Genomic DNA, 17,887 nt, shown 5'->3' on the forward strand with positions numbered 1-17,887 from the left:
AGTTTTTAGAAGGGCTTGAGAAAATGGCAATTTGACGCTAAAAATAAATACTTCAACCAAAATTTGAATGTTTGGATTTGAATACATAAGGAACACCACTGGGAAGTTACAGAATGATATAAAAACCTAAAAAAAAGCAAAATAATGGACCCGCCCTTTAAAGTTTACATGACCAGTTTGGGAATTAGTTGAGATGAGCTGCCTCCTCACAGATGTTTTTCTTGTATTTTTTTGCTGATGATCCCCTTTCTGATTAACTCCATGTGACTGAAGCCTGCCTGTTTTCAGAGGTGGCACGCACCATGCAAAAGAATGACCGGTCTGGGGATGACAGCCAGCGGGACAGTGTAAGTGAACACCAGCTTTGTCTTTTTAATTTTTCCCATTGCATCCTTTTATCTCTCATCTTTATATAAGTCTACATCTTGATAATCTTTATTTTCCTTCTTCATATGGCAAAACCATTCTTATGTCTTCCATTGTACTCCATTATATGTATTCATGTAAGGGTTTTGTTGTATACGTCCTGTGGATGTCCTGATTCAGATCATGTCCTGGTATTTATGGGTTCCATGAACATGTAGATTGTAACACATTTAATGATAGAGCTGCTCGATAATTTCTGGGAACTAACAAGTTCACACCAGTTTTGGCCATTAATGGTGATATAGGACGGAAACCACCAAATGTGACACATTTAGTGTGAGATGTGAGATGATTCCACGTGTCAATATGCCTGAATTCACTCTGCTGCTCACTGAAAAGATATTTAACTGGGATATTTTGCATAGAAATACCTGGATTAGTGAGGTGGAATCTTTATTTTGTATGGTTAATTCATTTTTGAATTTTTCAAAAACAGATTAAAGTGTGGTATTCATGATGCTCAGTGCAAATTCCTTTTTATGTACAAGAAAAGATGGTCTGTTGATGTTTGGTACGTACCTGGAATACAAACGTGTCTCAGTGAAGAGGCGTCTGGGGCAGAATTTAAACATAGCAATGTAACTTCAGGTACATTATCATGAACTATAGAAACAGTAAGTTTAATGGTTTCCCTGAAAAGAAAGGCTTTGCTCGTTGAGTGATTCAGGTGAGATTGAGGACAAAATCCTTTTTGTCTTTTAGCAGGAAGTGCACACACGCTTGACGAGCATACTATGACAACCAACAATTTGAATAATTTCATCTTTTATGTGAACACTGTCAACTGTAGTATTTATAGCACTATTTTATACAATCTCCAGACAATTTTCGTTGCATATCTCCTTCATCGCCCATCCCCCACAACAGCTACACTACCATCAACATCTAACGAACTGTATCTTGGCTCACACATGATGTTGTCGGAGTTGTGTCCAAGCTGTCCGTCACCCACCACTCTCCATCTGGATTTAATAGGCAGGTTCCTGGAAATCCTAACAAATAACTAAAGAGGTCAGAGCTGCTGTGTTCAACTAGAGATGGAGCTTGGATAGAGCAGCAGCAGACACTGTCAGGCTTATCCCTCCGTTCATGAATAAGATATTCAATCATACTCCTCGGCTGCTGACCTTGAGTTGAAGTTCAAACATAGGGCCAGTGTGCAAGTCTTTCAAATTGGCTGGCATCAGAGAGGGAATACATTGAGTATGCAGATGGAGCATTTCCCCCCGAAAACACTCTTGTGGGAATATCAGCCATATTTCGCCAATGACAGATTTAAAAAGAGAGAGAAAAAAGCTATTTCCGTGGCTGCTGTAAGTTTGCCACATGGTACACATTTCTATGTGAATTACAGTGAAAGATGAGACAGAAATGTCAAAATGGCCATTATAGCCCGGTGCGGAGTTTCCCACACATTTCCACGTTGTCTTGGCGTGTATAGATACCATATTATTATCAGTACAGTTCAAAAGTGCTTTGCTGTAGCTCCATGGGATGTAAATGTACTGCTTCTGTGTTGTATTACGATTTTTTTTTTATCTGCTTTGGCTCAATTCTCGAATGAGAATAATTTTTTTCCAAACAATAAGCTCAAATCTCTGAACAATTAGTTTGTCGTTCACAACAGATTTTAATTTTTTCATTCATTCAATCAAATTGCACGTGTTTCGGCACATGTGCAAAAGAGTAAGTACAATAATCACTTGTACATGGCTTGCTGATCAAAACTGATGAGTTGATTCTCAGTGAAATTGTCACACTCTTCACAACTCCTAAACACTCTTTCATCGTTTGAGCCATCACATGCAAAATTATCCATTCAGTTATCAGAATCTGTCAAACATAATTCCATAAATTTCTATGACGAGGAGGTACAAATTGTTGTTTTTGTACTGAACTACCACAGGTTTTTTTAAATGTATTGTTGCAGGGTTGTTGTTGTTTTTTGACAGTCATTTTGTGGCAAGATTTCTGTTCACTGTATATGACTTTACAGTACAGACTGTATACAGCACATATAAGTCATTGCTACACAAATACATGTACTGTATACAGTACATACAAATGTACATATCTTTTTTCTGTGTAACTATTACAGTACTGTAGAATATTTTACCTACCGTTGAAATGGGAATCTAAGAAGCTCCATGCGATACACAATAGCCTTCAGCTAGACAAATTCTAGGATAGTACAGTAAGCAGTCAGTGTCAACAAAAACTAGAACAAAACAGAGATTTGTATATAAGAAACATTTCCAGTTGACTACCATGATGAAAAAACATTTAAACATTTTGACCAGTACGGCTCATGCAATTTTCGCCCGGTCTATGAAATCTTGCAGATGCCATTAGACGCACCGGACAACACTGGAGGACACAGAGGCACATGATTTTTTTTCAGATTACCTGTCTCATGCACTACTGTCAGGATATAGTGACCGTTTCATAAAAAAATAACTTTTTTAATCATATTTGCTCCATTTCTACACACTGCAGCTTTAAACAGTGCTGCGCTCAGAAAATCTAAATTGATGCTGATAAACTCTTTGTATCTCCCGTGTGGAAATGCTAAAGCCAGAGGTCACCAATGAAAACACATCCGAAGACATGATTGCCTGCAAGATAGACTGCTCGAACTGAGGCATAACATTACATTAAAACAAAAAGCATGTAGTCCCACTGGCACAATATTAAAAAGAGCTGCATAAATGTAAATGGTTATTAAAAGAACCAACAGCGACGGGAACAAATGACCTTCTAAAGTAGAATAAAACCACTACTAATGGAACAAAAACTGATTGATGATTCACATCATTGAGGGGGCAATGAATTTTAAAATTACACAACTGCACATTACTAAAAACATGTCCTAGGGAAAATATATTGAATTTTTTATGTTTTCTCCCTTTGTTAGTAGTGAGAAGCGGGAGTGAGTGGGATTTGTAACCGAGCAGCGGCAAGAGATTTGGCGAGGTGAGCAATAATTCATGTCAGATGTGCCTGCGATTAATGCAGACAAGACAGAGTGAAGTGAGCAGGGCAAGGGGGCAGAGAAGAGAGACAAGTGTAGCGAGAGAAATGGGTGGGACAGCAAAAGGGGACAGGTAATTAGAGAGAAGAGAGGAGGAGTGGGCGGGGGAGGTTAAGACAAGAAGCGAATGCGAAAAACAAATGGAGAGTAGCAGAGATGCTCCCTCATCATCCTGAGGGGCATATTGAGGTAGAGCAGGGACACAGGCTGCGCTGATGAATACGATTCGCAAAGGCTCTCGGGGGCTGTCCAATCAGGCAGCGCCATTGATGAATAGTCATGAGTCACCTTATCAGCATCACCATGGTTACGCAGATGTGACTGTGGCCTTGTGAATGTGATGAGGGAATAGAAATGGGCCAAACGCCGCTCCGTCTCCTTCCCGCGCACATCTTGATCGCCAATTAGAGCCCAGCAGGGGAGCATCCAGGCCATGTGTTCGGGCCTCTCCGGCCTTGAGGACACGGAGAGCAGCTTTTGAGTGAGGCAAACGGACATGGTGGATATGGTGAATATGATGGTTAGGGATTTAATGCATGGGAAGAGTGCAAAGAGGGAGGAGGAGGATGATTCAGCTTGAATTTGACGACTTAAAATCAGATTAATCACCAGTAAAGCCAGTTGACACTCAGCACATACAGGTGAGGGCTGGCTAGAGGAGGAGAGGGGAAGTGGATGACAAGATATTAAATGAAAAGAGCTGGGAAATTAGATTGAACAGGATCAGAGGAGGGGAACATAATCAGAGAAGCGGAAAAGTGACTGAAGGATGAGCAGGACAAGAGACAGCTGCAGGAGATCAAATAAAGAAAATGGACGAGGGATAATGGAATAAATTGAGCTTGGACAACACGTAATGATTTATATAATTCCATTACTCAGACATCTTAAAACGAGCAACAACACTCTAAAGTCAATTCCCAAAAAGCCAATGTCCTAGCTTTTAACACTTGTTGGAATCCCCGTCGGGATTTAAAGGAGCCATTAAAGACGGGCACCACTTATCTAAAACAATAATGCCAAGATTTTTTTTTTTTTTTTATATCTCAGCTCAGCTCAGGGAGGAAGTGCTCTTTATCTTTCTTCTTAATCCACCATCCACAAATTTTTCACCCAAATGAACATTTTACTGCATCATACACAGCAGAGTGCGTTGTTGCGATAAACCTGATAATAGCAGTCTTCTTATCACTGATTTGACAGGCCCAGTGCAAACTATGTTAATTGTTTTTGAGCCACTGCTTATCTGCCTGCTTATTTATTTATGAGAGAGTGGAGCAATCCACTGCATATTTGAAACATGTAATTGGATTAGCAGGCAGCTCCATACAACAAGGACATGCTGGGGCACTCAGGGAAATTATGTACGTTTTTTCCCCCTCAAGCCTGCCAAAACACGACGGGGGAAAAAATTATTTATATTTTTCTGGTCCACGTGTACTTGTCAGGGTCTGTCTTCCTGTCCTGTTGTTCCCGGGGGGAAGCTGCACTTAAAAGGCATCACCCATGCACATAGGGAGAGATGTAGCCAGGCTCAATATTTATTTATTCGGCTACACCTTGTGTAAAGAAACATTACCACCCGCTCACCGTTCTCATTTCACAGCCTGTTAACTACATTTAAAGTGCGATCAATCTTGCATAAGGTGTTTGGCAGCGTGGATGTGTGGCTGATGCATGAAGAGTGGTGTGTGAACTCTGCCCGGGAAGGTCGACATGGAGGATTCATGGAGAGATGAATCTGCCATCCTGTTCGTGTCACAGTTTACCTAGATTCAATTAATGGATGGCACATGTGGTGTCTTTCTTTCTCACTTTCCTATTACAGAACAATCCAGACACTAATGCTTTATTTTCAGAGCAGGCTCCACTTTATCTCTCTATTTTACAGTGACCCTGACCCTTCGCGTAGAGGAGAAAATACAGAAAATGTGTTGTGAGTTGAGTAACTTCAGCCTATCAGCCACCTATCAGTGTTATCTAGTATTTCTTTCCGCATCTGCTGCAACGGTTTTCCCCTCCCTGTAGGTTTGGGACGTCTCCAGGGTATTTCATCTTATTTTGTTGTGCCGAGACCAGTGCATCACAGAGCCGTGCCTGGAAGCCGAGGAAGACTCTAGGTCTTGTCCCTGCCAGACATTTCCTCTCCCGCCTCAGGCTACTAGAGGGGGGCTCTTTGAAACAAATTGATTCATCTCCCTCACCTCCAATATGACACTTCAGTGCACCATTGTTACTTCCTTATCATCTGTCCTGCTAGTTTTCTCGCACTTAATCTTTTCTCATGTCTCATTTCTGTCACTTTTCCTGCTGAGACGAATAGGAAACAAGAGGATATATGCCACTGTAGTGTCCTCTGCAATTTTACAAACTATCATGCTGCAAAACTGTACCCTTTTTGCACCCTCATTAGAAGCATATATATTTTATCTAAGGCATGCTATGTCACATCAAAATACAAAAATTACATGTTTATTCAAATTGCACAGCCCAAGGGGGTGATGCAAATATGAATGGAAATGTAAGACAGCATTACTTGAGATAGAAAAGCGGGAACAAAAATGTCATGGCTTAATGTATGCAATGAATGTCTAAGAATAGATTGCCAATTTGCATATAACAGTAACAGCAGACACCTAGCAGAGGCATGGAGGTGTTTGATATCCCACACAATGGAAGGTAAATAGCATGCATTCAGCATTACCGCCACATGTGATGCAGCTGCATGCACACTCTGTATTTCACACAGTGAACGTGTGATGAAACTGAGGTTTTCTGATGATTGATGGAGAATCAAGACCTTTAGAGAGCCACTAAAGGTCTAAACAATTTACTGCCGCTTCCAGTGAAAAACCTCTCCGTTGTCTATAATGTGCAATAAAAAAGCATTGAGAAATTACCTCGCTGTGTTTTTCCCTCTCTAGTACTGTAAATCCACAGTAGAGATGAAACGGTATGAAAATTTCATATATTTTTATTACATATTATAGTGACTAAAATTATCACTGTTATCAGTTTTATCGTGGTATTGTTAAAATGTGCTGAAAATATTCCAAAAGTACTGATATACACAGTTACATTATTATTATAATTATTATTATTAGGCTATTATTATTCTCTTGCTCACAAAAACACAAACACACACACACACACACACACACGTACCTGGTTGTCTAGGAGATCTAAGCTTTCATACTCTCAAACCATAAAACCCACCTTCTGTCTTGCATTTGAGTAATTATAAACAACATAAATACAGAGGAGTGTTGTGCAGGAGTCAAACCATGTTGCAGAATAGATGGTCCACCTTAACAGCCCACCTTAAGTGAGTGTGAGGCTAAATCCACACTACTACGTTTTTGTTTTAAAACGCATAACGTTTTCAATGTTTATGCCTAGCGTCCATACTAACTCTGGCGTTTTCGAGCCCCTGAAACAGAGATGTTCAGAAAACGCTGCTGACGGCTTTTTAGTTTTATAACTCCTTGGTTGCATTTTGGTCTGGAAGGACAGAAACGGAGACCTCTGAAAACAATGACGCAGACACCCACGTCCGCTTCTTGATTGGGTCTGATCAGTGATGTCGTGTCCTTCCCTGATTCGTCACGCCCCATCAGGTGAACCTTTTCAGGAAGAAAACAAACGACATCAGCCTCGACCACCAGTGGTTCATTTCAACATGGATCACCGGTTAAAAGCGTTGCTGACCTTGTTGCCTATGCTAGCAGCTGCTCTGAAGCTAAATTTGAACGCTTTACATCAATTTCCTGGCCAGCGCTGCTTCCTGTTTACCCTGGCACGTGCATGCCCAGTGTACGTGAATATGTGTCATGTGATATGCGTTTTCAGGCGTGGTAGTATGGACGTAGATTCATTCTGAAAAAGCCCTAAAGCGCTCGTCTGAATGGAGATCGTTTTCGTTTTTAAATTGCTTTTTAAATTAAAGTGTTAGTGTGGATGTAGCCTGAGCTGAAGTTGTTGTTAACTTCAGAGCTAACCCCCTTCACTTTATCAGCAGGTGGCAAGCAAGACACAGGAACTTGGCTTGGGTCTTGAGGAGTTGTTGCATTTATTCACCAACAGCCTAAACTGCACACACTGCTACTGCTACGTTCACAGCTATAACGTTACTGATAACTTCATACTCACCATCGGTCAGTGACACACACTCGCTCCCTCTCTCTTTCAAACGCACACTTGCTAATGTTACAGGCTGCTGGGCTTGCAATACACCGGCTGGCGGAAACCTGTCTCGTCTCTCGTCAACCCCAAAAATCGTAAACTATTAAACAAAAACAATGTGTGCCTTGCGATTACACACGGTCTCTTTCTCCCTATCTCGACCACACACTCGCTAAGGTTACGCCAGGCTTGCAAAACATTAGAAATTACTATTATTAATCACTACAAATTTTAAATGGTAATACTAACCGCCGCAAATTTTATCATGGTTTATCGTGAAACCGGTAACCGTTACATCCCTAATCCACAGTAATATGTAACCTCTTGGCATGAAAAATAAACATGCATGTAAACTTGACACGTGATAAAGTCACTTTCACCTTGTCATTTCCAAGTCTAACAGGGGTCCCCTATGTTTTATTTATACAGTATATTATGCTGTATGTCTCTAATGCAAAACACTGTTCCATGTATGAACCCCATGAACCATAACATTGACCTATGTCTGTGTAATTATTCATAATGTGAATCCAAGGCAAAAAGAGGAGTATATAAATACCCCTTCTTTATTCCCTGACCTGATAAATCTGCTGTGAAGCTGTGAGCACAGTGTACTGTAGGAGATGAACTGAGTTAATTTTTATTACTCCACTACTGTGTTTTACAACTAAGTGAACCATTAGATCAAGCAGTAAAAACACACACACTGGTCGTAAATACCAGTAACTCTCAGCATGGAGCGATAGATAAACCTGTGTCGTTGAGGCAACCCTTTTACTAAGTCAACATGCGCCGAGCAAACCCGTGGCTGGCAGAGACATTCAGACTGTAGAGCAACAGGAGACATGGATATCAAGTTTGCCTAAATAAATCAGGTTGCATACAGTACGCGTCCTCTTTAGAGCCAATGCTATTTAGGCAGAGGAAGGCAGATTGTAGATAAAACCTCCTTCTCTCTCCTTTGTTTCAAATGTAGTGTGGGCTTCCAGGAAGCCGAGAGACCTGGCCTATGTACCGGCAGATAAATGGAAGGACTAAATTGTTTTTTCAACCAGGTGATTTACGGCATCTCCTCCAATAGCAATCTATCTTTTCATCTCCTCTCTTTCTCTTTCCCTCTCTCTTTCCTCTGTCTGTGTTAACTTCTATCCCATTAAATTCTCACATTGCTCCCAGGCTTTACCCACAATCCATTTAAGATTCATTCTGATAAAAATCAATTGCTAAATTCAGAGCGCAGAGAAGAATGATGGCACTGACGATGAAGGGTTGCACATACTGAGTATAGCGCAGGTTGCCCCCTGGGTTGAAGCTATGATGGTGCATCCCCGTATTTTAATCTAACTCTTTCATGATCACAGCCGTTTTGTGAAGTAGCTTATAGCAAAACCACTCTGCTGCGAGTGTGGTCCTATGACCTGATCCGAGATCAATACACCTATTTTTTGGAATATGTTATCAACATGGATCCTGATTCGGTCTCTAGTGTTGGAATGTAAAATGATGTAACATACATTGACATGTCATCACAAACTGAAATAGTGATATTTTTTCTAAGAAAGGAATGCCGCTCAGCTATGATGGTGCATCCCCATATTTTAATCTAACTCTTTCATGATCACAGCCGTTTTGTGAAGTAGCTTATAGCAAAACCACTCTGCTGCGAGTGTGGTCCTATGACCTGATCCGAGATCAATACACCTATTTTTTGGAATATGTTATCAACATGGATCCTGATTCGGTCTCTAGTGTTGGAATGTAAAATGATGTAACATACATTGACATGTCATCACAAACTGAAATAGTGATATTTTTTCTAAGAAAGGAATGCCTCTCAGTTCGCTATACAGTAAATAATGCTCCAACTCTCTCAGCAGTAGGATAAACTGTGGAAAGATAAAGAAAGATACATCAAGGAAGAGAGCTCTTCCAGACCTCAACACATGTACTGCATACTGATGAAATTACACCATCATCTTTCTATGAAATTATTTCTATATGGTTACCATTATCATAAAACAAAAAGAGCTGGCAGGGCTGAGGTGTTGTCCAGATGCTGTTTTCACTGTTTACAAAAATTTAAAAGCCAGGCAACACCCAACGGATGTTTGATGCCATCTTAATCTCTCAAAAGGTCAACAGAAAAAAGGTGCTAATGAAAAATTCAGTTTATGAAAAAGTGATGGCTTCCTGTTTGCTGACAAAATGGTCTAAATGTGAGGGCTGTTGGTTAGGACCCAGATGCAGACACAGACACAGCTGGATGGTGGTTGAAAAGCAGGTGGATTTATTATAATAAAGGTGGTGAGGGCGCTGGAGAAGGCAGGGGACAGGCAGGCTGCTGAGCAGGGTGGAGTGGCTGGAGGAATGAGCTGAGGCGGCGTGAGGATGGCTCGATGGGAGGCTGGCACTGGAATCCAGAACACAGGAGAACACAATGTTAATACTAGAAGCACAAGGAAACACAAGAATAACTCTGGTAATTATAATACAGAGCGGCCGAGAGAATACCAACTGGTAGGCAGAACAATCTGGCGAGGATTGGCAGGAAAGCTGGTGTTCTTGTACTGTGGGTTGATTAGGTGATTGTTGACAGGTGCAGAGTGCAGAGTGGAGTGTGAGACCAGGTGCCTGATGAGGAAGCCGCGCCCCTGCCACACCCACACAGACAGGCAGGGGAGAGAGAGACCCAGGGGAAGCAGAACACCGGAAAACTACTGGAGTCACTAAATGCATTGCTAATTGCATTGACCAATGAATAAGCAGTGTCGTTCAGTAACAGGACAATTATATTCAGTGTTCAAATTGTCCGTAATCCTGCTTTTAAAGTCTCGCATGCTTATAAAATAATCTAGTTTCAGGTTTCTCTGTGGCTCACACCAAGATGAGGGTGCAAAAACTTAAAAAGCACTTTAACCAAAAACTGCAAGTTTTAGGAATGACGTACATAATTTGTCTGCATGATCGGTAGGGCTGGGACGATTCACCTATCTCCCGATTCGATACTATCGCAATACTTGGGTGCCAATTCGATATGTATTGCGATTCTACAAGTATTGCGATTCGATATCATGATTTATTGTGATTTTTGTTAACGTTTTTAACACTAGACCATGGAGAAAAGTTGAATCATACACTTCTAGGTACCTTTACTTTGTGAAAATATAAAAATGAATACAGTAAAAATGTTTGATTTTCAGCATGTATGTAGTCAGAGATGTCCTGAAGTCAAATATATCAGTCATTGTCAAAGGCATTATTTATTAAATTTTTTCCAGCGACCAAAAAATCAAAGAATAAAGACATTTCCATCACAAATTTGACGCTGATTTGACCACAGAGATGCAAGTGACGGTTAGCTTGACCGCACGTTACCGCTATACGATAACATTAGCTGTCCATGACAGAGTTAGCATGCAGCTTTAGCCATGATGTCTAGCTCTGCTTCTCTTGCCATTGTGTGAATCCCAAAGTGTTTCCATACTTTACTGTATGTGTAGTGTTTACCACTTTGGATTTAAAATGTGAGGTTGCAGGTCGTATCCACGAGGACCCTCTGCTGTCTGCTTTCTCGTTTCGGCTCGCTCGGGCTGGCTGCGGTTTGATTTTGTTGATGGATACGGAACGGATATGACTTTCTACCTCGCATAGACTCAAATGAAGCAAACATCAATTCTGGCATTAAAAGAATCTATTTCAAAATCGTAAAAGAAATCGTGATATATAGGTGAATCGATTTTTTCCCCCGTGGCCGCCTGTCAGTCCTTACATGAATAAATGAGGGCTGCATGTGGGAGAAATACCTGAAGCCAATATTGAATCACCTGCATATCTAAGAAGCCTCACATCAATGGTCTTCATCAAAGGCTACAACCCCTAGCAGAAAAGGTGGTGAATTATTTTTTTGTCAAATAAATTCCAATTCACATACATTTTTAACTATTTCCATAATAAAACCACAAATCAAAGCGGAGTGTGCGTCGTGTTTTTCCCAAGACTTGTGAGTTGGCTGGCCCTTGGCAATAACGTCAAAAAAAACTATTTTATAATGGGCAAAGAGATTTCAGTTGGCATATTGATGTGCTGTCATGATCAAAGTATCCTCAGGCTGTTTAAACTAACTTTCTATCTCTCTGTCCTCCCAGTAACTCTTTTCTATCAGATTTTCTCTCGGTCATGCAAACACATGTAAACTAGGGGGCTCAAGTCAGAACCGGACTCATTTTGCATTGATTTATTTACTCTCTCTGCAACTAAAACCGCATTAAATGCCCTCTGAAACCACATCCTTCTCAAGTGAATGAAGTACTTCTTCACCATGACATAACAGGAGGGTATCACTATGTCTCAAGGCTGATCTATTGTACTGAAGGGTCGCTTTATCTACGACATAAACATTGGAAATCATTGAAGAATTTATAGGATTTTTTTATTTGCTGAAAGGAAGTCGACTGAACCTGCTAATGCCTGACATCATTAACTGACTATATTACTACTTTGTATCTATGTTTGGGTAGGTAGTTCACCTACGCTAAATTGACTGTTTGCTAAACCTTTCCCCAATTGTCCAATCATAACATAGCAACCGTAACCAGGCACAACCAGCCTGTATAGTTTGGGATTTCTCCACGTGCATGGGGCTCTTGTAAGAGAGATACTTGGTATCTAAATAGTTTGAATGGTCATGTCTTTTTTTATCACCTTTCCAAAACCAAAAATGCGAGAGCGTAACTAAAACACATTGATTAATCTGTGTGTTTATCTGCTTTAGTAAGCTGCAAACATAAGACTGCCGTGCTAACTGGCTTCTTACCTAGATTAGTAACCAGGGAACGTGTCATTAGCTAACTACATTCCAGTTTTTTGTGGAGTTATGTTAGAAAAATGCCCTGTTCAGGACTGCAGCAGTCATTGTAGCACCCAAGTTACTCAGGGTGCTACAATATCAGAGGCTAACTTTAGCAGCTCCTTCATACTCTTTGTTGGATTTGGGAAAGTTTAAACTCCAGCAACTCCAGCCGTAGATGGATCTCGTGCTGACAGCCTTTTGTCCTGTAAAAGTGAAACATACAAATACAAACAATAAAGCATAAATCTATCCATCCAGCCCGTTCTCATTCCCAGGGCGTCAAATACTGAGGCTTTATTACGGTCTTTGGCATGTGATACCGTGCACCAGTAGCGAGACGCACCGGGCTTTCCATTAGCTACAATGTAAACCCATCCACGGCAACAGTAAATGCTCATAGAAAGTGCGCTGGGAGTGTGGTGGGGCAAAGGGCAATAAGACACACTGAGGGCGGGCGGAAGGGGTGGTGGATGGGCCCAACAAACACAAGGTTTTCATCCAGGAGACCGCTGTTTGTGTCCCGTAACTTTCACTTTCACTTTACAATCAGCTGTTTGTTCGTGTCCCCGTGGTCACTACGTTCAGTTTCATTTTCACTTTACAAACGTAGTTCTTAACCCAACCATGTAGTGTTTTCCTAAGTCGTTTTGTTGCCTAAACCTAAAGTGGTTATTTATAGTGGTTCTGATAAAAAAAATAAAGTGACACCAAGGGGGGTGACAAAGCGGCCGTATGTGATGAGTTGGGCTGAGAACGTGTTGATCTATGTATTCTATCTATGTGTTGCTATGTTTTCAACCAACACAAAGAGCTTGTGTTAATTAGCTAGCTAAAGGCTGACAATGAAAGTGAAAGCTGTCATTACAGCCAGCAGGCTACGAACGAGAAGCTGCTTTTGTCATTCTCAATATCTGAAATCCCATTGTTTAAAAAAAATACTATGAATAACACATAGCAAATATGCCACCACCGTTCATGTAAACTGCATGTGTGCCATGCAAGAACGGGGGGTTTAGCAAACGGTCAATCATGGTAAGTTATTACTGTAAAATAGTCTCCTTTACGTTTCCAACAAAATAGAAGAACATTTAGAAAATTCACAACACGAGTTGGGCTGACTGCTGATTTCATAAAATCTGACCGCACCGCCAAAGGATTGGCACATGAAGTACACCGAGAGCACAGAAGAGTCACAGCAGACCAATTAACCTTTCACTGATCCCACTTATCATAAAGGGCCACTTTAGGCATTAGGAGAGACAGCACAAGTGAGTGAAGATGAAGGACTGTGTGTATAATCTACAGTGGGAAAACACACACACACACGCACACACACAGTTGGATGTCCTAACCTTTGTACCCTGAGCCATCTCTTGTGTCAGTCCTCTCGCGGTCTTTGACATGACTAAAATCATTTTCAAATGCCCTTTATTCTTCTTTTAGATTTATTTTCTCCTGGTAATCTATTTATTATTTACACATTATTTTTTTTATTACATTTGACTTTCCTCAGATGTCAAGTATAGATAGATCTTGAAGGAAACGCCACAGGACACAAACTAACTAACTAATGTTTTAGTCTTTTTATTTTGGAGTCTTTCTGTAAAGGAGAGTTGATGAAGGTGAAGACTCTGAATATTCTGGTCTTTGCAATTTTTCTGACAAATGTATGGACATAAAAAAGTAAGATACAAAAGGCACGCAATAATGAATTTAAGTGCATAAATTATTCATAGATTGATTTAATATAGAGCTTAAGTGAAGTGCATCAAATAAAGTGCACATTTAACAGCTGTAGTACCTTGTATCACTGTAAAGGCCTTTGCACACCGGGGGCATTTTTTCCGTGCAATTAACTTGCACGTCAACATATTTTTTCGATCCGTTGTTTTTGTCATGAGTACTTTAATACAGAATGCAAATATTATTAATGTTAATATTAAAAAAAATTCCGGGACGAGGTAGATTTTTCTGAGCTTTTGCACCACGAATAAAGGCATCAACCAATCACGTTGTGCGGAACGGACATACACTTTAGTGTACAACAACACGGAAGCTCCGTGGTCCGAACCAAGGTGGCAAATTTTCAACTTTGACAAAGGCAGCGCATATCACTCCTAACGTTCTTACCTTTCACAACAACGAGGCAAATTCATTCAGAGCATTTTGCTATAAAGGAAGCTCAATAAAATAGCTTACAGTAGCTAAGGCTACACAACAATTTACTAGACTTTAATAGACTGCCGGATGCTGCTCTAGGTCAATAGGATCCTGTTAGTTGGTCCTCCCTCCTACGCAAATCTTTCGATTTTCAATTTGCATTGCTGCCGGTATGAATATTTTTGATAAGGAATATTAAGAGGTGAGTATTTTGCATTTTCGTGTCGTTTATTCCTCACGCCCTTGGTGTGTAAAGGCCGGCCTTAAGCGTAACACAAAGAGCAAAGGGCCATAACATAAATTGTAGTTTAGGAAGATACTGTCAAATGAGGTCATGGTTAATACTGACTTAACTTCATTGACTCATTAGATCCATCATCCATCTGCTTTACCTTCAGCATGATGAGAAGTGAGGGTTAATCATGCGGGCTCCCTCATTCTCTGTAAGCCAGCGTCTGTAGCAATGAGTCTAATACAGGTAATTATGTAGGAATGAAAGGCTCGATGGCTTCCTGGATGAAGATTGGCATCTTGATGGATGCAGGGGTGGAAGGGCGGGGGGTAAAGGGGGGGGAGGTGTTTGGCTGCACGACGATGAACAGTCACGACAAAGAGGGAGAGGGGTGACAAACACACATGGACACGCACACACGCCAGTGCGCCGAGAGGTCCTTCTGGTCTAATAGAGACGTATAATGATGTAAGGGGCAGCGTATAGCGCTAACTGCCAGGATAATTAATTTGTTTGCACTTGGAGGGCGAATGGTGTTTTTATCCAGCAGGCTCCCCCAGGCCATTCACACACCATTGAGCACCTCTGCTTGGCACAGCAAAACAATCTACTGTATGGAAATCTGCAACACACAAAAGAGGCCAAAATGAGAAACACAAATTAATTCCAGCCTGCATGATTATTATAAGTAAGGCTAAATTATTGACTCGGCAAAAGCGGGCAACTCCAAGTCCACCTCATGGTTTTATGTAATATGCTTAATTGAAAATGTTCACCATTAGAGTACAAAACCAGCTAATGGAGCAAAAGAACCGTTAACAGGTCAACCTGGTCATGATCTTTAAGAAAACCAGGGCTTTGAAATAGGGGTACTAGGTGAAAAAAATAGATTCACCTATGTATCACAATCTTTTTTTTACGATTTTGAAATCGATTTTTGAATGCCAGAATCTATATATTTGCTTCATTTGAGTCTATGCGGCGGTAGAAGGAAGTTACTGCCTTTTATTGTTGTAGTCTGAGTAACGTAACGTCATATACGTTCCATATCTTTCAACCAAAAGAAACAGCAGCCGGCCGCAGCGAGCCGAAACGAAAAAGTAGAAAACGGCAGAGGATCTGCATGGTTATGACCTGCATCCTCACATTTTAAATCCATAGTGGTAAACACTACACACACAGTCAAGTATGGAAACACTTTGGGTTTCACACATTGAAAATGGCTAAAGCTGCATGCTCTGTCATGGACAGGAAACGTTATCGTATTGTAACGTGCAGTCGAGCCGGCCGTCACTCACCTCCGTGGTCAAATCGGCCGACACTCTCCATGGTCTAGTGTTAAAAATGTTAACAAAAAACACAATAAATCACAATATCGAATCGCAATACTTAAAAATTGCAATACGTATCGAATCGGCACCCAAGTATTGTGATAGTATCGAAGGTGTATCGTCCCAGCCCTACTTTTAACTGAACTATCCTTATCTGACATTCAGTGTTGTGTGTGTATAAAGGAGAGGCCCTAGCTGTATCCATTTAAAAGAATGGCATATAATGTCAGGGTGTCACCTGTAAAAGAGCTATGTGGAATGTAAATGTTAACAGTTGACCCTTACTTAACAGCTAAGCCTTGTTATTCATGCAGAACAAATGAAAACTCCTAATGGTTTGCAGGAAGATTAATGGCACAGAATCCGCCTCAATTTATCACACTGTCTCACCAGATCACTCCATATGTGTGTGTTTGTGTATTCAAGTGTGTCCTGAATCAGAGATAGTCCTGGAACCACTCAATACGCAAATAACTGATTACCTCTGTGCTGTCCCCAAGGACAGTGTACCAAAGAAACAACACAACATTGAGCTTCTAGCCTCTTCTCAACCAGCAGAGTCTTGGGTGTATTGTGTGTTCAGAGGGGGAAAAATGGCTATTGTGCTGGAGGCCAATACAAAGAAAGCAAAACAGCAATTTGCATATTGAAACGAGTGATTTGCATTAAGCAATGTGTTTGGTCTTTATCAAAATAAGATTGATAGCTGCTAATGTATTTCCAGATGCATACATTCAGCGAAAAGTCTGACTATAATGTAGGATACCTTGCCTTGAAGCAGTCTTGTTTTTAAAGGAGAGGCTCCTCTGCTGTCTTCACTACAGCAGAATCAACCTTTCTGATAACTACTTAATGGGACATTGACCACTTGATGTGTTTCCTGCAGGTTGACCTGCTATTGTAGAATGACTTTCTCTCCTCTTACACTGGTCTCACCTTAGCAGTACACACACAGCTTTCAGACGGCTCTTGTCTCCCGCTGAAATTCTTATCATTTGATTTTTTTTTCTCCTCTCTTAACCCGACGTGATGTGGCATTTTCACTTTGAGTTTCCTTTTTTTCTCAACTGAGTTTCTTTATAGGACTCTGTGTTTGAACCTTTGTTAAGTCCTCATATTCTTTGTGGGTTTTTTTTCTCTCTTAGGCAGTTTATTCAACACATTATCCCTGGACATCATCATTCCGCCTAAAAGCCTTATAAACTTAGCACTGTTGGTTTTCCCCATGACACAACGCTGATTATTCTCTCATTAACCCTCTGAGACCCACAATAGACCCATTGTTGTCTTTTTTAGGGGGGTACAGGGGGTATTTAGGGGGAGATAGCAGGTCAACAGTAGATGTCACATAGAAGTGGTGTACATCATCTGAAAGCTGGGAACCTGAAGATTAATTATACCCCCGCGACAACGTAGTCATGGGTATATAGCACTCCGCGTGTTTGTCCTTCCGTCCATTCGTGTGTCACACTTTAGTTTCCGGAGCAGAACTCGAAAACTATTTAACTTAGGAACTTCAAATTTGGTATGATGGTTGACAGTGTGGTTTAGTTGTGCCTTTTGGGGATTAGAAGTCCAGGGTACCCAAATTTGTTTTAATATTTCCAAAAGGGCAAAACCTTTGGCCTTACTTTAGTAGGGGTCAAGCAGTGAGCGGGGGTATGTGAGCCACGCCC

At 40.9% G+C, this 17,887-nt stretch overlaps 1 protein-coding gene and 1 long non-coding RNA gene across 6 annotated transcripts in view; one reads left to right on the forward strand and one right to left on the reverse strand.

Annotated features, from left to right (window-relative positions):
• pde4d (phosphodiesterase 4D, cAMP-specific) overlaps window positions 1–17,887 on the forward strand; it is a 223,576-nt gene that overhangs the window by 21,938 nt on the left and 183,751 nt on the right. For 2 of the 5 annotated variants that reach the window (XM_074637708.1, XM_074637707.1), the window contains exon 2: window positions 274–347. The exons of 1 other annotated variant lie outside the window; for it this stretch is intronic. In XM_074637708.1, the coding sequence (XP_074493809.1) occupies window positions 303–347 (45 nt within the window). In that variant the 5' untranslated portion in view covers window positions 274–302. The remainder of the gene's footprint in view (window positions 1–273; window positions 348–17,887) is intronic. 2 more of the 5 variants (XM_074637709.1, XM_074637706.1) reach the window with 1 other exon arrangement.
• On the reverse strand, window positions 9,904–10,342 carry LOC141770183 (uncharacterized). The gene is made up of 2 exons (XR_012594450.1): window positions 10,151–10,342; window positions 9,904–10,049 (listed from the first exon to the last, which is right to left on the reverse strand). It is a non-coding gene; the product is annotated as an uncharacterized LOC141770183 (long non-coding RNA).

This window comes from Sebastes fasciatus, chromosome 6 (genome assembly GCF_043250625.1).
Source record: "Sebastes fasciatus isolate fSebFas1 chromosome 6, fSebFas1.pri, whole genome shotgun sequence".
NCBI lineage: Eukaryota > Metazoa > Chordata > Actinopteri > Perciformes > Sebastidae > Sebastes > Sebastes fasciatus.